Source organism: Caretta caretta, chromosome 8, assembly GCF_965140235.1.
Source record: "Caretta caretta isolate rCarCar2 chromosome 8, rCarCar1.hap1, whole genome shotgun sequence".
Taxonomy (NCBI): Eukaryota; Metazoa; Chordata; order Testudines; family Cheloniidae; genus Caretta; species Caretta caretta.
In genome coordinates, this window is record NC_134213.1 from 11,482,565 (window position 1) to 11,500,397 (window position 17,833).

A 17,833-nucleotide genomic window follows, 5' to 3' on the forward strand; every position below is an offset into this window, starting at 1 on the left:
TGTGAGTTTGGCTGAGTAAGCACTGCAGGACCTATCTCAGTTTGGTTTGTACTGCTCCAAACAGAAATACACCAATAAAAATAACTGAGAGAAACCCATGTTGCTCTCAGTGCTGTGTATGCAAGGAGCACTAGAAAGAATAAAGCAAAAGAACAAATGATTTCAAATACGCGTTGATTAGCACTTTTACAAACGTTGTAATACAAGAAAATTCTACAGTGAGATTCTGTTCCCAAATCCCTCCAGCTCTCCTCCCATAGGCCCCACTCCAGCAAAGCATATAAATATTTGCTTAATTTTGTTTTAAACGTTTTTGCTGGATTGAGTCCTTCCCCTACAATAGCCCTAACATTTTAAAAATGCTAAGCAATCTCAGTGGACCTATGTCGTGGCCTAAAGTGCCTATTCCACTTGAGTTCGTTTTGTTTTTTAATTAAACAATATTATCCGTATGCTAAAAGGCCTAAAGCCTTAACATCCCATCTGCCCTGTAGGAGATTTCCCATCATGCACTGGTTTCCAGGAGCACAGTTGGCTCCAGGATGTACCTTTCATAAACATGTAGAACCCCTTTGTGCCCACTTCCTCATGCACTTATTCAGACACTTTGTTCCACTGTAGGGTTGCCAACTTTCTAATGGCACAAAACCAAACACCCCTGCCCCGCCCCTTCCCCGAGAACCTACCCCCACTCATTCCACCCCCCTCCTTCTGTCGCTTGCTCTCTCCCACCCTCACGCACTTTCACCAGGCTGGGGCAGGGGGTTGGGTGCAGGAGGGGAGTGAGGGCTCCGGCTGGGGCTGCAGGCTCTGCAGATGAGGGCTTTGAGGTGTGAGAGAGGGCTCTGGGCTGCCTTAGCCTTGGGCCCCTGTTGTGCCACTGACCGGATTTTAATGGCCCAGTCATCGGTGCTGATCAGAGCTGCCACAGTCCCTTTCTGACTGGGCATTCTGGTCAAAAACCGAATGCCTGGCAACCGTATTTCAGTGGGATTACTCACTTACTCAGCATGAAGAAGGGTGGCAGAATCAGGTCCTTAATTGATATTATGCATTACAAGAAACCCTAAGGCACAGTGAACAGATGTAATAACATTGCAGGTGTCAGGCAGTCTTGCTCTGCTTATATTTCTTAGCCCATAAAATTAAGTTCTATAATGCACTGGACCTGAGGCATGTCATTTCTAACACAGCAATTCACATTTTTACACAAAAAATAATCAATAGATACACACATCTATTCTACAGGATGAAATGGAATCTCTAGATACATTTGGTACATTTTAAAAATTGTTTCATGTGATGTAAATTCTCTATATAACTAGGAGAATAATTGTTTGCTCTTGTTCTGTTTAATTTGATCTATATTTTCATCTTTCCACAAAAAAGCTATGTCCCTAGAAATAAAGAGTTAAGGAAAGACTGTTTTCATTCTTTGCTCTCTGCAATTCCATGTGTCAGAGCTAATCACATGTTAATGTGTAAGCTGCTGGAAAGTGCAATTTTTGGTGCTCTCCTTCCAGCATCCAGCTTTGAGTTAATATTTAGGCCAGTGTTTCTCAAACAGGGGCTGGTCTTCTGTGTCCAATCCTGGAGCAGTACTGGGAGAATGCTGGGGACGGGAGCAACCCTATCCAGCCATCCTTGGTTGAAATGGCCCCACAGGAATGGCCAGTTACTGAGCCTTGGAGGGTGAAATAAAGGAGACAATAGGGAAATCTTGCAGGGCAAACAAATGTGAAGGTTTTATTGGGATCCGGCAGTAAGAGTGGCCCCAGCCACATGGATCTGTGACTAGACTGATCGTGGAGACATTATTCCTCTGGTAGAGATGGGCATGCTCAGAAATGGGGACAGCAGGCAGCATGTTCTGCTGGCTCATCCCCCTTTCCTCTGCTGAGGCTTGATCCTATGCTCATTGAAGCCGATAGTAAAGCTCCTACTGACCTAATGGTGCAAGATCTTGGGTCTAGTTTCTAAGTCTTCTGTGCTCCTTTGCTTTGTGCTGGGAAGAGAAGGGAAGTGTATTGGCCTATTCTTCTCTTTCCAGCATTTTAGCAAATAAAACCAAAGTCTGGCTGTTTAAGGCACAGATGCCATGCATGGCAGAACAATTCAGATACACAGTTCATAGTCAATCTTCCCATGACTTTCCATTTTAATTCATTCATGTTCCATTTTACACAGAATAAGCAAATAAATGACATATAATTTAGTTTTCATTGAAAGGAAATAATATTCCCAACTGTCCTTAGATGAGAACGATGTGTTTCAGAGTAGGTAATGCGGAGAGAATGACGCTTTAAATGTAATCAGTGATGGAAGGACTTTTGCTCAAAGGGCGCTTGTACCAGATGTATCTTGTTCTTCATTTATGGAAAACTGACTACTCTGGTTAATCTCAGCAGTAGCAAATGCGAGGCCCAAGAGCAGGCAGCAGATGAGCATCCTAGCCCAGAGAGCCACCTCCCAGTCTGGCTGGTCCTCAAGTGGGGTGAGATTTTGGCCTTGCTTCTACTCCTTTTTAGGCCTAGTGGTATAGGGACCCTCTTGGCCCCAATCCCATTTTGTCTTGGGCTCAAGGGGAGGGACCCAATCCAGTCTCAGGGCATAGGGAAAGCCTCCTAGAGCCCACATGCTTAGCAGCTCCTTTCTGGGTTTAGGGGGCGGGACATTTTGGCCCTGCACCTAGTCACTGTTCTTCTAATGTTGGAGAGAGGAACGGAGGGAGGCCTGCAACTCCCTGTTTCCTTCTTCTGGCTCGGTGGAGGGGAGTGGGAGCACCCTCCTGGCTGCTACTCCATTCCCTTCTCAGCTTGTCTGCAGGGGCCACAAGGAGGGGGAAATTCTAGGTAGAGTTGCTCCTGTTGTTTCCCCCACCAAAAAATCATGGAGCAACTTGACGGAGGGGACCGAGGGGACTATACCCCAGAGCTCCCAACCTCTGCTCACCTAATGCACTGCCCTTCTGCCCACTATGCTTCTGGCCCCACAGCCCTTCCCCCTGGGGTTACAGCACCACAGTGGGCAGGACTGGCTCCAGGAACCAGCAAAGCAAGCACGTGCTTGGGGCAACACATTTCCAGGGGCGGCACATTCATAGGCACTGACTTTACCCAGCGCCGGTGGGTGCTTGCACCCCCCCCCGCCCCTAGCCCTGCCTCAACTCTGCCCTTTCCCCGCCCCCATTCCAACCCCTTCCCCAAATCCCTGGCCCTGCCTCCTCCCACAGGCACACGCCGCTCCGCTTCTCCCCACGCGAAACAGCTGTTTCGCAGCAAGCCTGGGAGGGAGGGGTAAGAAGCAAAGCGGCAGCAATGTGCTCAGGGGAGGAGGCAGAGGCGGAGGTGAGCTGGGGCGGGGGGGGAGGGGGGAGCTGCCGGTGGGTGCAGAGCACCCACCAATTTTTCCCTGGGGGTGCTCCAGCTCCGGAGCACCCACCGAGTCGGCGCCTCTGGGCACGTTTCCGGGGGTGGCATGTTTCTAGGAGCGGCATTCCGGCCAAAAAAGGGGGGGGGGGCAAAAAATGTTTTGCTTGGGGCAGCAAAAAACCTAGAGCCGGCCCTGGCACTGGGTCCTATTTACTCTCACCTGTCACCAGAAACCTTGCATCTGCCTCCACTTGCTAGGCTGCAACAGCTTGCACCAGACACCTGCCCCTTAGGAAAGATAGCATGAAGATTTTTTAAAAGTGTAAGCAAGGGCAGTTATGGTGATCCAAGTAAGCTAAAGGCTCAAGGGACGCAATAGACCAGACTGAGATCTGATATGAGGAGGTTCTGCACCACAGATTTAAACGGGATTACAGCTACGCCCACTATGTTTGAAGCTGAGGCATATTTTAGAGCCAACCTTTTGGGTCTACTGGGAGCTTTGTCACCTTGACTAAGTCACTTAGGCCAAGATTTACAATGCTGGGTGGCTAAAGTTAGGCACCTAAATCCATATTTCGGCATCTGCGGGTACGTCTACACTGCAGCTGGGAGGGTCCTTCCCAGTATGGGTCGACAGGCCCCCGCTAGCTCAGCTGCAGCTAGCATGCTAAAAATAGCACTGTAGCCAGGATTAGCGTGGGCAGAGGCTCACAGGGTCGGGGCGGCTTTGTACTCAGGCTATCCCAAGCTGCTGCTGTGTGACCCTAGACATGTCACTTAGTCTCTCTGCACATCAATTCACCATCTGTAAAATGGGGGAAATAGCCCTTCCCTACCTCACAGGGGTATCGTGAGGATAAACACATACATGACTGTGAGAGGCTCAGATACTACGGGGAGGGGGCCACATAAGTACCTTAGATAGAGGGTTTTCAGGAGTTCTGGACAACCACAACTTCCACTGATTTCAGTGATGAGGTCTCTATTTTTAATAGCGTTGGTGGCTCTGAAATCAATAAAGATCTTTGTGAAGCTGACCTGGGTGTTAAGGATTGGTCTCAGCTTGGTCTCCTCTTAGTGCTTTGCGTGAAAGTTCATATCCAAGAAACATGGCTGCACTCATTGGGAATCCTCGCACTGCATTGACTGTGATGCCCCTAACAAAGACCTGTTCAGGAGGGGAAAAGATGACAGCAAAGGAATAGGTCAGATATTTTTCTGAAGGCAACACCAAGCTAAATCATTGGGAAATGTGAATAACAAAACATGGTAAATTGTGATCTGCTCATAGACATTTTGTGAGCTGGAGGAGTTAGTGCCTTAGTTCCTATGCTCATGCATCTGTGCATTTTCTGCCTGAGCACCAGAGAGTCAAAACACAATAGCAAGTTGCTAGTTTGACAGGGCTGCATATATACTCTGCTGCTTGTACAGAATGCCTTCCAAGCAGCAGTGAAAAGCAGGAGGTGGCTCTCAGAAGTTTCTTTTCCTGCATTAGGTAAAAAGTGGGCTAACTAATACGTGTTTAAATCTTTGTGACCAGAAAACAGGAAATCTAAATCTTCTTCTTAATCACCCCTCTCTTATCTGTCTCTCCCTTCCTCTCTTGCACATGCATTGAAAACTATATTGAACGAGCTGAGAAAAAGAAAGGCAAGATTACAGGGCCGCTTGCCTTTGCAAATGAAGTGCTCAGAATTTATGGGCTAGTCTTCAGTTGCACCAGAGTTGTGTGTGAGACAACTGGGACTTGGGGAGAGAGAAGAGGAGGTGTTACAATGTGGATTCAGTCTCTGCTGCAAGCTGGAGAAGCCATAGGTCTCTTCCAAGGATAGCTGGAATGCCCCTCTCCTATTCTCAGGAGACATGAACACACCATCCACATAGCAGGGCAGGAGTAGGTGGCAGAGAACCAGCTACACTGGCTCTATGGGGCTCCAGGAACATAGAGTCTCCTAGCCGGGCCCTGAATGCAGTCACTTATGACAGGGCAGTTCCCAGTTTCTCCTTCATGACAGCTTTAAGGCCCTGACCCAACAAAGCACTTTAGCACATGCTTAAAATTTAAGCACATGAATAATCCCATTGACTTCTGCGGAGCCACTTGTGGGTTTAAGGTTAAGTACATACGTAGATGCTTTTCTGGATCAGGACCTATACCCCCTTGTCTTTGCTTTGTTCCAACTCAGCGCAAGTAGAATATTTTGTAGTTTTCTCTTCTGCTTTCACAAAACAATTTCCAATCCAAGGAAAAATGTTCAATTGTTCTGTGCCTTATTGAGAATTCGTTCACATGACTGTAGAACGGACTCAACAGCAATATTTCATATAGGCCAACACTTCCAAATCTGATTTCCTAAAGTCAGGGGCCTAAGTACATATTTAAGCATCTCTTTTATTTGGGTGACAAAATATGGATTTAGATACCCAGGTTTGATAATTTTGGTCATCATATTTTGAACTGATATGTGTTTCTGAGAGTGAAAAGGGCTTCATTTTTTGATTGCTTGAACAGTAAAGTGGAAAAGGGGTCATTGTATTAATAACAAACTTCTAGTGCTAACTTGTATCCTGTTTTAAAATTCTGCCATCCCACATAGCACTATTGCAGGGGTGGGCAAACTTTTTGGCCTGAGGGCCGCATCAGGGTTGTGAAATGGTATGGAGGGCCAGGTAGGGAAGGCTGTGCTACCGCAAACAGCCTGGGCTCCGCCCCTCCCACTTCCCGCCCCCTGACTACCCCCTCAGAACCTTCGACCCATCCAACTCCCCTCCCCTTGTCCCCTGACCGCCCCCTCCAAGGACCCCCCGCCCCTAACCGCCCCCCCCCGGGACCCCATCTGCTATCCAACCCCCCCTTGCTCCCTGTCCCCCCGCTCCCAGGACTCCCTGGGACTCCCTATGTAACCCCCTTGCTCCCTGTTTCCTACCGCCCCCCCCTCTCTGAACCTCTGCCCCATGCAACCGCCCCCATCCCCTGACTGCCCCCTGGGACCTTCTGCCCCTTATCCAACCTCCCCTCCCCCTACCCCCTTACCATGCCACTCAGAGCGGCAGGACAGGCTTTTTGGAAAGCCTGGGAGATTGGTGGGCACAGCTGTGGGGGAGGGGAGACAGCGGGGGAGGGGCCGGGGGCTAGCCTCCATGGTCAGGAGCTCAGGGGCAGGGCAGGACAGTCCCGCGGGCCATAGTTTGCCCACCTCTGCACTATTGCACAGACCTCACTGTACTAAAAACCAATATCAACTTGATTTTACCAACACCCCATTTAACTAATTCCAGAATGTTTAGTGGAGTGTTTCAGTTAGCAAGCTACTAACAGAATCATATTATTAAATAAATTCACTGATAAAATTATCATTAATATCTAAATTTAGATTACTGAATTTTGGAATAGGAGTGGGGACCAAAATCATAAAATCATAGATTAGGGTAGGAAGAGACCTCAGGAGGTCAACTAGTCCAACCCCCCAGCTCAAAGCAGGACCAGCACCAACTAAATCATCCCAGCCAGGGCTTTGTGAAGCTGGGCCTTAAAAACCTCTAAGGATGGAGATTCCACCACCTCCCTAGGTAACCCATTCAGGTGCTTCACCATCCTCCTAGTGAAATAGTTTTTCCTAAGAGTCAACCTAGACCTCCCCCACTGCAACTTGAGACCATTGCTCCTTGTTCTGTCATCGGCCACCACTGAGAACAGCTCCATCCTCTTTGGAACCCCCCTTCAGGTAGTCGAAGGCTACTATCAAATTCCGCCTCACTCTTTTCTTCTGCAGACTAAATAAACTCAGTTCCCTCAGCCTCCACTCAGAAGTCATGTACCACAACCCCCTAATCATTTTCGTTGCCCTCCGCTGGTCTCTCTCCAATTTGTCCACATCCTCTCTGTAGTGGGGGCCCCAAAACTGGACGCAATACTCCAGATGTGGCCTCACCACTGCCAAATAGAGGAGAATAATCACTTTCCTCGATCTGCTGGCAGTGCTCCTACTAATGCAGCCCAATATGGGGTTAGCCTTCTTGGCAACAAGGGCACACTGTTGACTCATATCCAGCTTCTCGTCCACTGTAATCCCCAGGTCCTTTTCTGCAGAACTGCCATTTAGCCAGTCGGTTCCCAGCTTGTAGCAGTGCATGGGATTCTTCTGTCCTTCGCGCAGGACTCTGCACTCTCCTTGTTAAACCAGATTTCTTTTAGCCTTATCCTCCAATTTGACTAGGTCACTCTGGATCTTATCCCTACCCTCCAGTGTATCTACTTCTCCCCACAACTTAGTGTCATCCGTGAATTTGCTGAGGGTGCAAACCATCTCATCATCCAGATCATTAATGAAGATGTTGGACCAAACAGGCTCCAGGAGAGACCCCTGGGGCACTCCGCTTGATACCGGCTACAAAATAAATGCATTTAAAAAATCCTTCAGTCCTTACAAAGGCAAAAATTAGAAAAGAAAAAAGGAATTTTGCCTGATTGTAGTCCAGTACTAGGAAGTCTAGCATTTAAAATTTTAAAAGCATTTTCTTTGAAATCCAGAAATTTGCTAATCAAATAAAAAGGCCTCAGGGAATAGAACCCAGCTTTACAAAGCTTGGAACAACTGATAGTCCCACGGTGCCACCAGGAGGCCAAGCAATAGTACACCCAGAGAGCAGTATGCAGAGTAGGCACTACAGGATGTACCGCCCAAGAGATTCAGAGTGACAATACCCTGTGGCCCTCTGAGTGGCCCAGCTCCTGCCCGGCAGCTACCGCCCATGGTGGTCAGACCTGAGCCCAGATGTAACCGCTAGGCCACACCACCTACTCCCCAGTCCCTTATGCCACTGAAATGTACGACAGAGTATCTGAACATGGTGGAGTTTGTACTATGGGGCGGGAGAGTTGTGTGTTTTGTTTTTTAGAGATGATGGAATTTTATATGACAAAGGTGTGACTCCTCTCCGCATTTTTTAAAAGTCACATTCAAGGACAAAGATAAATATCAACTGAGATTTACAGAGAAAGGCCTTAGGACTTGATCTTCTTATATTCAGAATGAACACGCAGGATACTGAGTGGGAAAGGGGCCACAATTCCTTTTTGTACACTCTGAGGTTACTTGGGGTTTTAACAACCCTGTTTCTATCTCCCCTAATATAAACATCCAAATCAGGGTTTGACATCTCCCAGCAATGCTCCATTACTTTGTTTTCACCCAATAGGACACTGACAGAAATAGGTTTTCCTTATGAAACTGTCCTTGTATTCAGCTCTCTGGTGGACCTGCAGATTCCCTCTCCTGGCACTAGAAGTGACAGCAGCACAACCATGACTGGCTGTGCAGACTCTGTACATTGAAATTTAGCCATCGAGGGTAGATGGGGTAAGATCAGAAAGACAAAATGCTGAACTCCTGCAGCCCTTATTCCTGTGACCGTCCAATCATTGTTTTACATGGTTACTTGCTGTATATTTGTCCATGCTCCATACTCCCCTGCGTCATATGAGTGAGAATAAAAGGTGGAAACAGCCCTCATCTGGGAAAAGGATCAGACTCTGAGCTTCTGTGGCTGTTGGTCTGACCTACTGGCACGTTGCAAAAAGATGCCAAATATTTAGCGGCTGACAATTGAACATTTGCCAGTTATTTTTCTAATTGGTTATTTTTCCTCTCAGAAGTTGGAACTTAGCACTCTTTAGTTAAGAACTACATAATGTTTTGGTGAAGGCTTAAGATGCACATGGCATTCAAGTGTCAGAGACAATGACGCAATGTTCAGTCATCGTCGGTGTATAATACAGTAAACCCGTGGGCTTCATTCTCTGTCATTCTGATTTAACAGCTTTTTACACCCACTTCATCCTTGCGTGAAACGACTTTAGGTGCTAAAGGGCATCAGAGAAACAGACCCATCAAATCTTATCCAAGAATAACTAAGTACATAATAATTCTGGGTGAAATCCTGGTCCTAGCCAAGTCAGTCGCAATGTTCCCATTGACTTTAATGGGGCCAGCATTTAACCTCATGATGAACAGCACTCTAGTCTCAATTAAACCTTTTAATTTCAATGGTGTTTCCCATGGAGTAAAGTACTACTCAAAATGGGTAGCAGAACCTGACCTTACATCTTTTAAATCTTTGGTTCTTTAGGACATATTCTTGTCATCAATATTATGACTTGTAATTAATTGTACTGGCTTTAATGATTGATTGTCTAACTGCAGTTTGGATAACAGCCATTTCATTTTTCACAGCCATTTAATTTTTCACTAAAGATTAATGTCTAGTAGCAATTTTTTTCTTGCAATACCACTTACTTTTAAGCCCTCACTATGGTAGCTCTGGGAGATGCAATCAATGACTCCTTTGTATTTGTTTAAATAAACCCCATCAGCTTGAAGTCGACTTTTCACAACATCCATCGGAGTAGCAGTCCCCCAGGAAATTGCTCCTAGAAATAAGGAAAAGAGAATTCCTTCTGTATACTGCTGCGGTGCAACCGTGCTGCGGTGATTATGACTGGAGATATGTGGGTAATAATATAATCTCTGCTAGTGCATGCCTATACACACCCTTCCTTAACCCCAGCCTGCTACCCCCACTAATTCACCACTCACCTAGTGCATCCAGTTGGTGGCACTTCCAGGAAGGATGAATACACTGGAATGATAGTGTAAAGTAGCATTTCTGGCATCAACATGGCATTTCTGGGGGTAATGTACCACATTTCTGGACAAACTGTTTGAGGAACTGGTTGTCAGTGTAACACAGGTAAAGAGCAAGGCAGGTAACCAATTACAGGCAGATCAGAAGTGCCCCTGTGTGTGGGGATACTGCTGCAGTGCCCAGGACTAAGACTTGAGAAAGTATCACTTAGTACAAATTTGTGAAGAAAGGCTCTTCCCCGCCCCCAACCCCAAAACTTCCCAGGCTCCACAATCTACAAAAATGTACCCAATTTCTAAACAATTTAGGTTGCTAATAGAAGCAATTTAAAATAACTGTAATCCTGGGGGTATATTGAGAAAGAGGGCATTGGGTTAAGAAGGTGGGTGTGGATGAGGTACTGATTTAATCACATGCGGATGGACTGAATCTGAATCCTGTTGATTACTCCACAATCGGATGGGATGTTTTTCCTGGTTGCAAAGGTCAGTGGGGCTTACATCACTTATGACTGAGGTCTTCCAGCTACTCAGGATCTTGCTCACATATAGAAAACCTAGCCCTCTATTTGCTCCCTTTTTGCCTCTGGAATGTGATGTTTCCATGCTGAGAGATTTAATGGTTTGAGAAAGTCTCATGCATATTAATTCAGTATTATAATGAAACCTGTGGTCTTTCATGCCAGTGACTGTGTGATTGGGTTGTATGGGGGAGATGGATGGAAGGAGTGTGCCTAGAGCTGTGCCAATGTCCTGACATACTAGAGAATTTGTTCAAATCAACCAGTGCTCTGTTTGTCTGCAAGTGAAACAGAGCCAGTGAGTTGTAATCATTACCAAGGCTAATAAGTAACTGTCTTCATTGGGATCCAGAGATTTAGGAAGGAATTATAAATAAACCATTAGCTCGTTTAAGGGCAATTTTGTATATCTAAACGTATATGTAAAAGTCGTACTGGCCAGTATAAACAGAGAAAGCAGGCTTCAGCCTCCAGCACTGAGACAAGATTAACAATGACTCCCTGAGTTTTGCGGCTTCTCCTGCTGTGGATGCATGTTTATCCTTATGAGGTACATACAGGGTAACATACTTCGTTCCAGGCTTATGGGCCATTCAAAAAGCTGAAAGGCAAGAGTGAATTGCAGTGCACTGACGCTGATACTAATTACACAGGCTTAGGGCCTGATGCAAAGCCCATTGACATCTGTGGGAGTCTTTCCAATTATTTCAGTGGGCTTTGGATCAGGCCCTTAGTGAGAAGAAAATAAAAACCTGAGGCTCTAATCTTGCAAGTAGTTATATAGGTGCTTAACTTTACCCACATGAGCAGTCCCACTGCACACAGACTGGGGCCTGATGTGAAATCCTGGCCCCATTGAAGTCAAAGACAAAATTCCAGTTGACTAGAAACGGGCCACGATTATATCCTGAGTTCATAAGTCACTGCTTCAAAAGTACAACATGAAAGCCTGAATCTCCAGGGTAATTCCACTGACTTCAACAACACTAGGCCCGATTTACGGCGATGTAAATGAGAAGAAAATAAGGCCTTAAAACACTGACATTTTATGATTCAGATTGATTTTTGCAGAAAATTATCCAATATACAGGTACATATATTGTGCCTAATATACAAAGACTAAACACAATAAAGAAATCTTACCCTGCCAATAAAATTAATGCTTTGGCTGTTCTGCTTTTTACTGGTTTTGGGTATGGCAAGGATCTGACTAATACTTACTAGTACGACTTCTATAACGTTTCTGAAGTTTAGATTAAGCTTCATGTTAATTTGTTTCCCAACCTTGTGAAACAAAAATGACCTTACCTGCTATACCTCCTGCTATCCACACAGAAGAGGGACTAGGAGATATGCATCCCTCAGGAGTAATCCAGCCACAGAGAAATGTATAAGGGATGAAGTATAGGCAATACCCAGGAACATCCCTCAGAAGCATTGCGCCGGCACCTCGGTATATTCCTGCTAAGCCCTCCTGCCGAAGGATTGAACTAACACAGTGAATTGGGCCTCTGTATGCGGGAAACCCAGTTGCCCTGTGCCTTAAGTTTATGTTTGCTGCAAAAACAGATACAAATCATTTTAACAACTGCACATACTTTGGGCATTCTCACATTTTAGTTTGTTTAACTTCCCTTATGTAGTTGCTCCTTTTAAAATTAATCCATTGAAGTCTTTTTCTCTTTATTATTTAAGTGAAACGTGAAAACAATCAGTGGGTAAAATTTTCAAAAGTGCCTAAGTGACTTCGGAACCTAAGTCTTGTGTTCAAAAGAGACTTAGGTATTCAGGGACAGATTTCAAATGTATTTAGACACCTAAAGATGCAGACAGGCATCTAGTAGGATTTTCAAAAATGCCTAAGCACGTTAGGTACCTTTGTACCATTGACTTCAACCCCACTTTGCACCTGCTGACAAGTTTAGGCATCTAAATCTGGCTGTGAGACATAGGCAATTTTGACACCAAAGTGACTTTGGCATTTTTGAAAACGTTACCCAAATTTTTTAAATTAAAGTGAATATGTAAACTTCTTGTATTTTATATAGTATTGCTAATTAAATACCAAAAGCCCCCTTAATATTTTAATAACAGGACAGTTAGTAAAGAAGCTGACAAAAGCCAGGAACTCCTAAAATGCAGAGTGCTTTGCCCTCATTTGTGTGTGTGTTTTTCATTAAGAATTCTTTCCCCAAAATCAGAAATCTGTTCTGTATTGGAGGTCAGCAATATAAATCTCACTGAATCTCTACCCAAAGAAATGGGCTCATTATTATGCTGGCCTAGGCTAACTTGTGCCTGCCTGTGGATATCCTGCCTTGGGTGTCATTTCCACCTGGTAAAAAATGTATTCCCTTTGAAGTTTATTGCTACAGTTACCCCAGCAACTATTTTTCAAATATATTTTTAATGTCACCATTCATTCCACTTGTATGTAATGAACAGAGATTGTCAGGATACCAGATCTCTCTTGTGTGCAAACCTTTTGTGGATAAACACTAGAAATAAATTCTATAGGCAGTGATATAAAGTTACAGATGATAGATGCATCTCTCTGGTACATATACGTCAAATACTGGTATTCTAATAGAATGTTTATCATTCCCCCTAAGCTCTTCACTGTAGCTCTCTTTGGTAAGTATATGTATTTCCGTGAGATTCAGTGGAACCTCAGAGTTACAAACACCTGAGGAATGGAGGTTGTTCCTAACTTTGAACAAAACGTTATGGCCGCTCTTTCAAAAGTTTACAACTGAACGTCGACTTAATATAGCTCTGAAACTTTACAATGCGGAAGAAAAATGCTGCTTTTAACCATCTTAATTTAAATGAAACAAGCACAGAAACAGTTTCCTTACCTTACAAGTCTTGTTTTTAAACTTTCCCTTAATTTTTTTAGTAGTTTACATTTGACACAGGACTGTACTGTGCATTTTTATTTTTATTTTTTTGGTCTCTGCTGCTGCCTGTTTGCATAATTCCGGGTCCAAATGAAGTGTGCGCTTGACTAGTCAGTTTATAACTCTGGTGTTCATAACTCTGAGATTCTACTGTATAAATACAGATATACTCTCTCTCTCTCTGTCACACATCCTAATGAAATATATATACCAGTACATAGCAAAGAGAGAGACTGTGAAAAACTTATATTAAAGGAGTACTAGCAGCTAACAATAAAAATCTTAGTAGGACACTAATATTTGGCCTTTGAGTTCAGAACTCACTACTTACAGTCAAAATCATTGTCAGACATGACAGCTTTCCAGGAGCTCAAGCTACACTTTTATTTTCTGTCTCAGCTGCCAGCATTAATGATGATTCCAAATAGCTCTTCATTGCAATAAATATATTAGGCCAAATTCTGATCTCTGATACACTGGTGTAATTGAACAACAGAGTCATTGATGTCATTGTAGTTACTCCAGATATACACTGGGGTCAGAGAGATCAGACTTTGGACATTCAACATGAGAGATTAGCTGAATCAATCTTCTAGTACATCTGAACCTGAATGTTTGCAAAGAAAAGTTGTGTCTATGTAGTTAGAGTCAGGAAACAATACATTGCTGGTTGTGGGCTTTTTTTCAAGTATTCCTACAAGCTCAGCAAGAAGCAAAACTATTGCCTATTCTTCACATGTCTATTTGGGACCTTTTTCTTTGCATTTTATACAGTATGTCAGTCGTGGTCTGTCTCTCAGCCCATTACCAGTGGCCTTTGGTCTGGAGCAAAATTCAACAAGTTGAAAGAGAGAAAGATCACAAGAGAGTGAATTAAAAGCCAATATTTTGGGTGCTGTTCCTATAAGAGGTTCTAGAAAATCCATTAAAAAATCCATTTTTAGAATGCCATGTTATTGCTGATTAACCCAGCTCACACTGGGGAACTAAACAAAAGAAGCCCACCTTCTAAAGAGCATTGTTTGTTACTACTGACTCAATCAGGCAGCTGACTGAAGTGACACAGCTGAACACCTGCCTCGAGTTAAAAACAGACAATCACAGGAATACAAAACAGAAAAGACCTGTGGTCTCACCCCGCCCACCTCCTGCTCATCAGCAGTATGCCATAAAGCACATTTTCTATTAGTATTTTGTCCAAGCTAGTATTAAATGTCCCAAATGAATGGCCTTTAACCATCTCCTGTTGAAGTGGTTGAAACGATGGCAGCGCTATGTTCCAGAAAAAGTTATTTAAATCTCATTGTTTCATATGGGAGACAATTCCACCACCTAGTGCATCTTGCTGTCAGGACGCTTTGCCTGATACCAGCTCAACTTTTCCCCTTCTGAATTTCATCTCATGAAGACTAGGAATGGTCTTAAGTGCCACGCTCTACATTGCTTAGTGTTTATACCCTTAGACATTTATAGGCGTAACAAATCCCTCCTTATTTAAGTAGCTCTTCTCTGAACTGCTTCTTGCTTGTCAAAATCACCTTGCGATGCCCAGAAAGCAATGCAATGAAGCTATACTGATTTACACCGGCAGGGGAGCGGGCTCAAGAGTATAGGTGCAATTGTTCCAGATCCAGAGGGAGGAGGGGTCCTTTTGGCTGGCACTAGGATTTTCAGAGTCTGAATTCAGCGCTAACCAAATTTAACTTCAGGAAGCTGCTTAAAGAGGGTTCTGGTCTTAGAATTAAAGTAATGTTTCAGTGATTCCATATACCCAAAGGCATAAAGCCATTTTGACCAACAGTTACCTTCATATGAGAACCTGAAGCCTGAAATCAGATTCCTGATGTGAATTCAAACTTGCCCTTTAGAACACCTAGTTCACTAAGATAGCCCATTGGTCATTTGCCTCAGCTGCTTGCTTGAGCAAACATATCCCTATACCGTACAGTTCCACCATATCTTTGAGAGATGACTAACCTAATCTCAAAAACAACCGTGGGCCTGAAACCCAACATTTCCACATTGTTGACCTTACCAGGAAAAACATCAGACTCCATTTCTTAGCTTTCCATGCCTCAACAACATAGATAATATCACCTAGGCTAGTCAGGGGCATTTGCCATTATACTGTCATTTATAGCAAAGCATAATGTGATTAGTATAATCCACGACCATGGCTTTGATGTTAATTAATAGTTAGACTGTAAATATTTTAAGTACCACAGATAGCCGGAGTCATTGCTGGACTCATGAAAATAATATTCAGTTTTCAAAAGCACCTCTATCTTTTCTCCTTTTTATCATCGTTTGTATTTTGGTAATGCCGAGGCACCCTCATCGTGGACCAGCACCCCATTGTGCCATGTGCTGTACAAATACAGAACAACAAAACAGTCCCTGACCCAGACCGCTTATTTTTGGTGCTCAAAAAGTTGCAGGACTTACAGTAGCTGAGTCTTGTACCTTTGCAGGTTTGCCCACCCTGCTGACAAAATGCCACCTCCCTAACACGGCAACCTCCTGGACATGGCAATAGGTTTCCTTTTATATAGAACGCTTGTGTCAGATGGAAAGTACCCACGTGATATCTTGCCCTAGTTATTCGCAGGTTAAAGGGCATGGCATTTTCTCTACTCCTCAATCACAGCCTCCTCTCTGGCCCATTCCTCTGCAGTTTGCTAGAACAAGGGTGGTTACAGAAAAACACCATTGCTTTTTTGTTTGTTTTTTGTTACAAGGATAGAGTACTTATTTATTTGTCCTAACTCATCTGTCCAGAACTCTCAGACCCCTCCCCACAGCCCTTAGTCATTGACTTTGAAACCTTTATTTACTTGGACTGGGAAAAACAAGTAAAGAAAAAAGGAACAAACTGTTTCTATGTTTTTTATATATTTCTCTCCGCCTCTGCTCTCCCTACTTCTCCTCTGTCACTCACACAATTTGGGGTCAAGGTGTAGGGCTCTCTTTTCGGGTATTCAGACCATGCACATTTTGATGAGAAACAGTTAACTCTTCACTAACCAGGAGCATCTTTTAAACCTCTTTAGCCCCAGTTAAACATGTATCCTGTTAGAAAACACTTTGCTCCTTTATCTGGGGACACAAAGTACAGCAAATGTTTTGCTCCTGGGCGCCTGCTCTATACACTACTGGAATATGCTCAAAATTATGATCTAACAAAAACCACAATTCTGCTCCCCTTCCAATACCAGCTACCCTCCAAATATGGAAGTAAGTCTTCAAAGAGACTTAGTCACTGCTTCTTACTGTGTATCAACAACCCTTATAATTAAGCTCCCCAAGTTTCTATCACAGTTTTGCCTGCTCTGCCCAGCATAAATAGAAACAACTCAAGAAAATAACCCTAGAAAATAACTCAAGTGTCCTTTGTATTTGCCTTCCCAAATCTCAGCAATCCTGTATTTGCAATGCCTCACATGCCAACTGGAACCATCCTGGAAATAGGCAGAATCTGGTCCAAGATTTTTAGAAATGAGCCAAGTTGTCATGGCTTTTATACCCAGTTATCTGTTGTCTCATCATTTCTGATATCTTTGTAATATTGCAGCAATGACAGATCTCAGCACCTCTGTGCTCTAAGGTATTAACTGGATTAGACATATGGTCTCACCATTCTTAAAGCATGCCTTCCCTCTCTGTGATGCATAAGGGTTTCGAATATAGCTTTTTCAGAACAGTAATGTAAAAATAATACAATGAAAGAGTCAAATAACACCCACACAATGGGACTTGCACAGTCAGTGGCACTATGATTCCTAAGGACCCAAAGCCGAATTAATAGAGCTATTACAATTCCTACAGTGAGAATGGTACACCAAGAGCAGCAATTGTATTATCCTGGTATAGAACAATGAATTCTGGGAAGTAGGTAGCTGTTTTTCAAAGTTAAATCATTCAGAATTTTGGCAGTACTGAAGTCAATGGAAAGCCTCCAATGGACTGCCGATCAGGCCCTTAAGCAGTGTATTTCTATTGTGATTTTATTTCTCATAAAAAACATCATCAAGACATTCCCCTTTAACCTAAAAAATCTTCATTCAGTTTTACCTGCAACTGCCTGCAGTGATGAAAGCTTCTGACCGTTGAAGGAATGAAAAAAGAGGTGGGAATCATATTTATAAATCATGTATAACCATAAATGCTTAAGCCTGTGGCAGGTTGCACATGGCAGCTTTTCAGGACCAGGCACATCATTATCACTGCTTTTGGTTTTAAGAACCAAAAAAGTTTCTATGTATAAAGAGCTGAGGGGAGTGCCTGGGACTTTGTTCCATATTGGGGAGGGGTGCCAGGCAAAACTGTGCTGTGTGGCTGTACTCCACTGATGGGCAAGTGGGAGAATTTGCTTTTTCACCAGATGGAGAAGT

At 43.9% G+C, this 17,833-nt stretch overlaps 1 protein-coding gene across 2 annotated transcripts in view; it reads right to left on the reverse strand.

Annotated features, from left to right (window-relative positions):
• Nucleotides 1-1,720: 1,720 nt before the first annotated feature.
• SLC25A48 (solute carrier family 25 member 48) overlaps nt 1,721-17,833 on the reverse strand; it is a 34,312-nt gene continuing 18,199 nt past the window's right edge. The window contains exons 5-8 of one of the 2 annotated variants that reach the window (XM_048861550.2): nt 11,851-12,099; nt 9,674-9,807; nt 4,413-4,542; nt 1,721-3,659 (exon numbers count right to left, since the gene is read on the reverse strand). In XM_048861550.2, coding sequence (XP_048717507.1) covers nt 4,420-4,542; nt 9,674-9,807; nt 11,851-12,099 — 506 coding nt within the window. In that variant the 3' untranslated portion in view covers nt 1,721-3,659; nt 4,413-4,419. Of the gene's footprint in view, nt 4,543-9,673; nt 9,808-11,850; nt 12,100-17,833 lie in introns of both variants that reach the window. The other variant, XM_048861551.2, reaches the window with a different exon arrangement.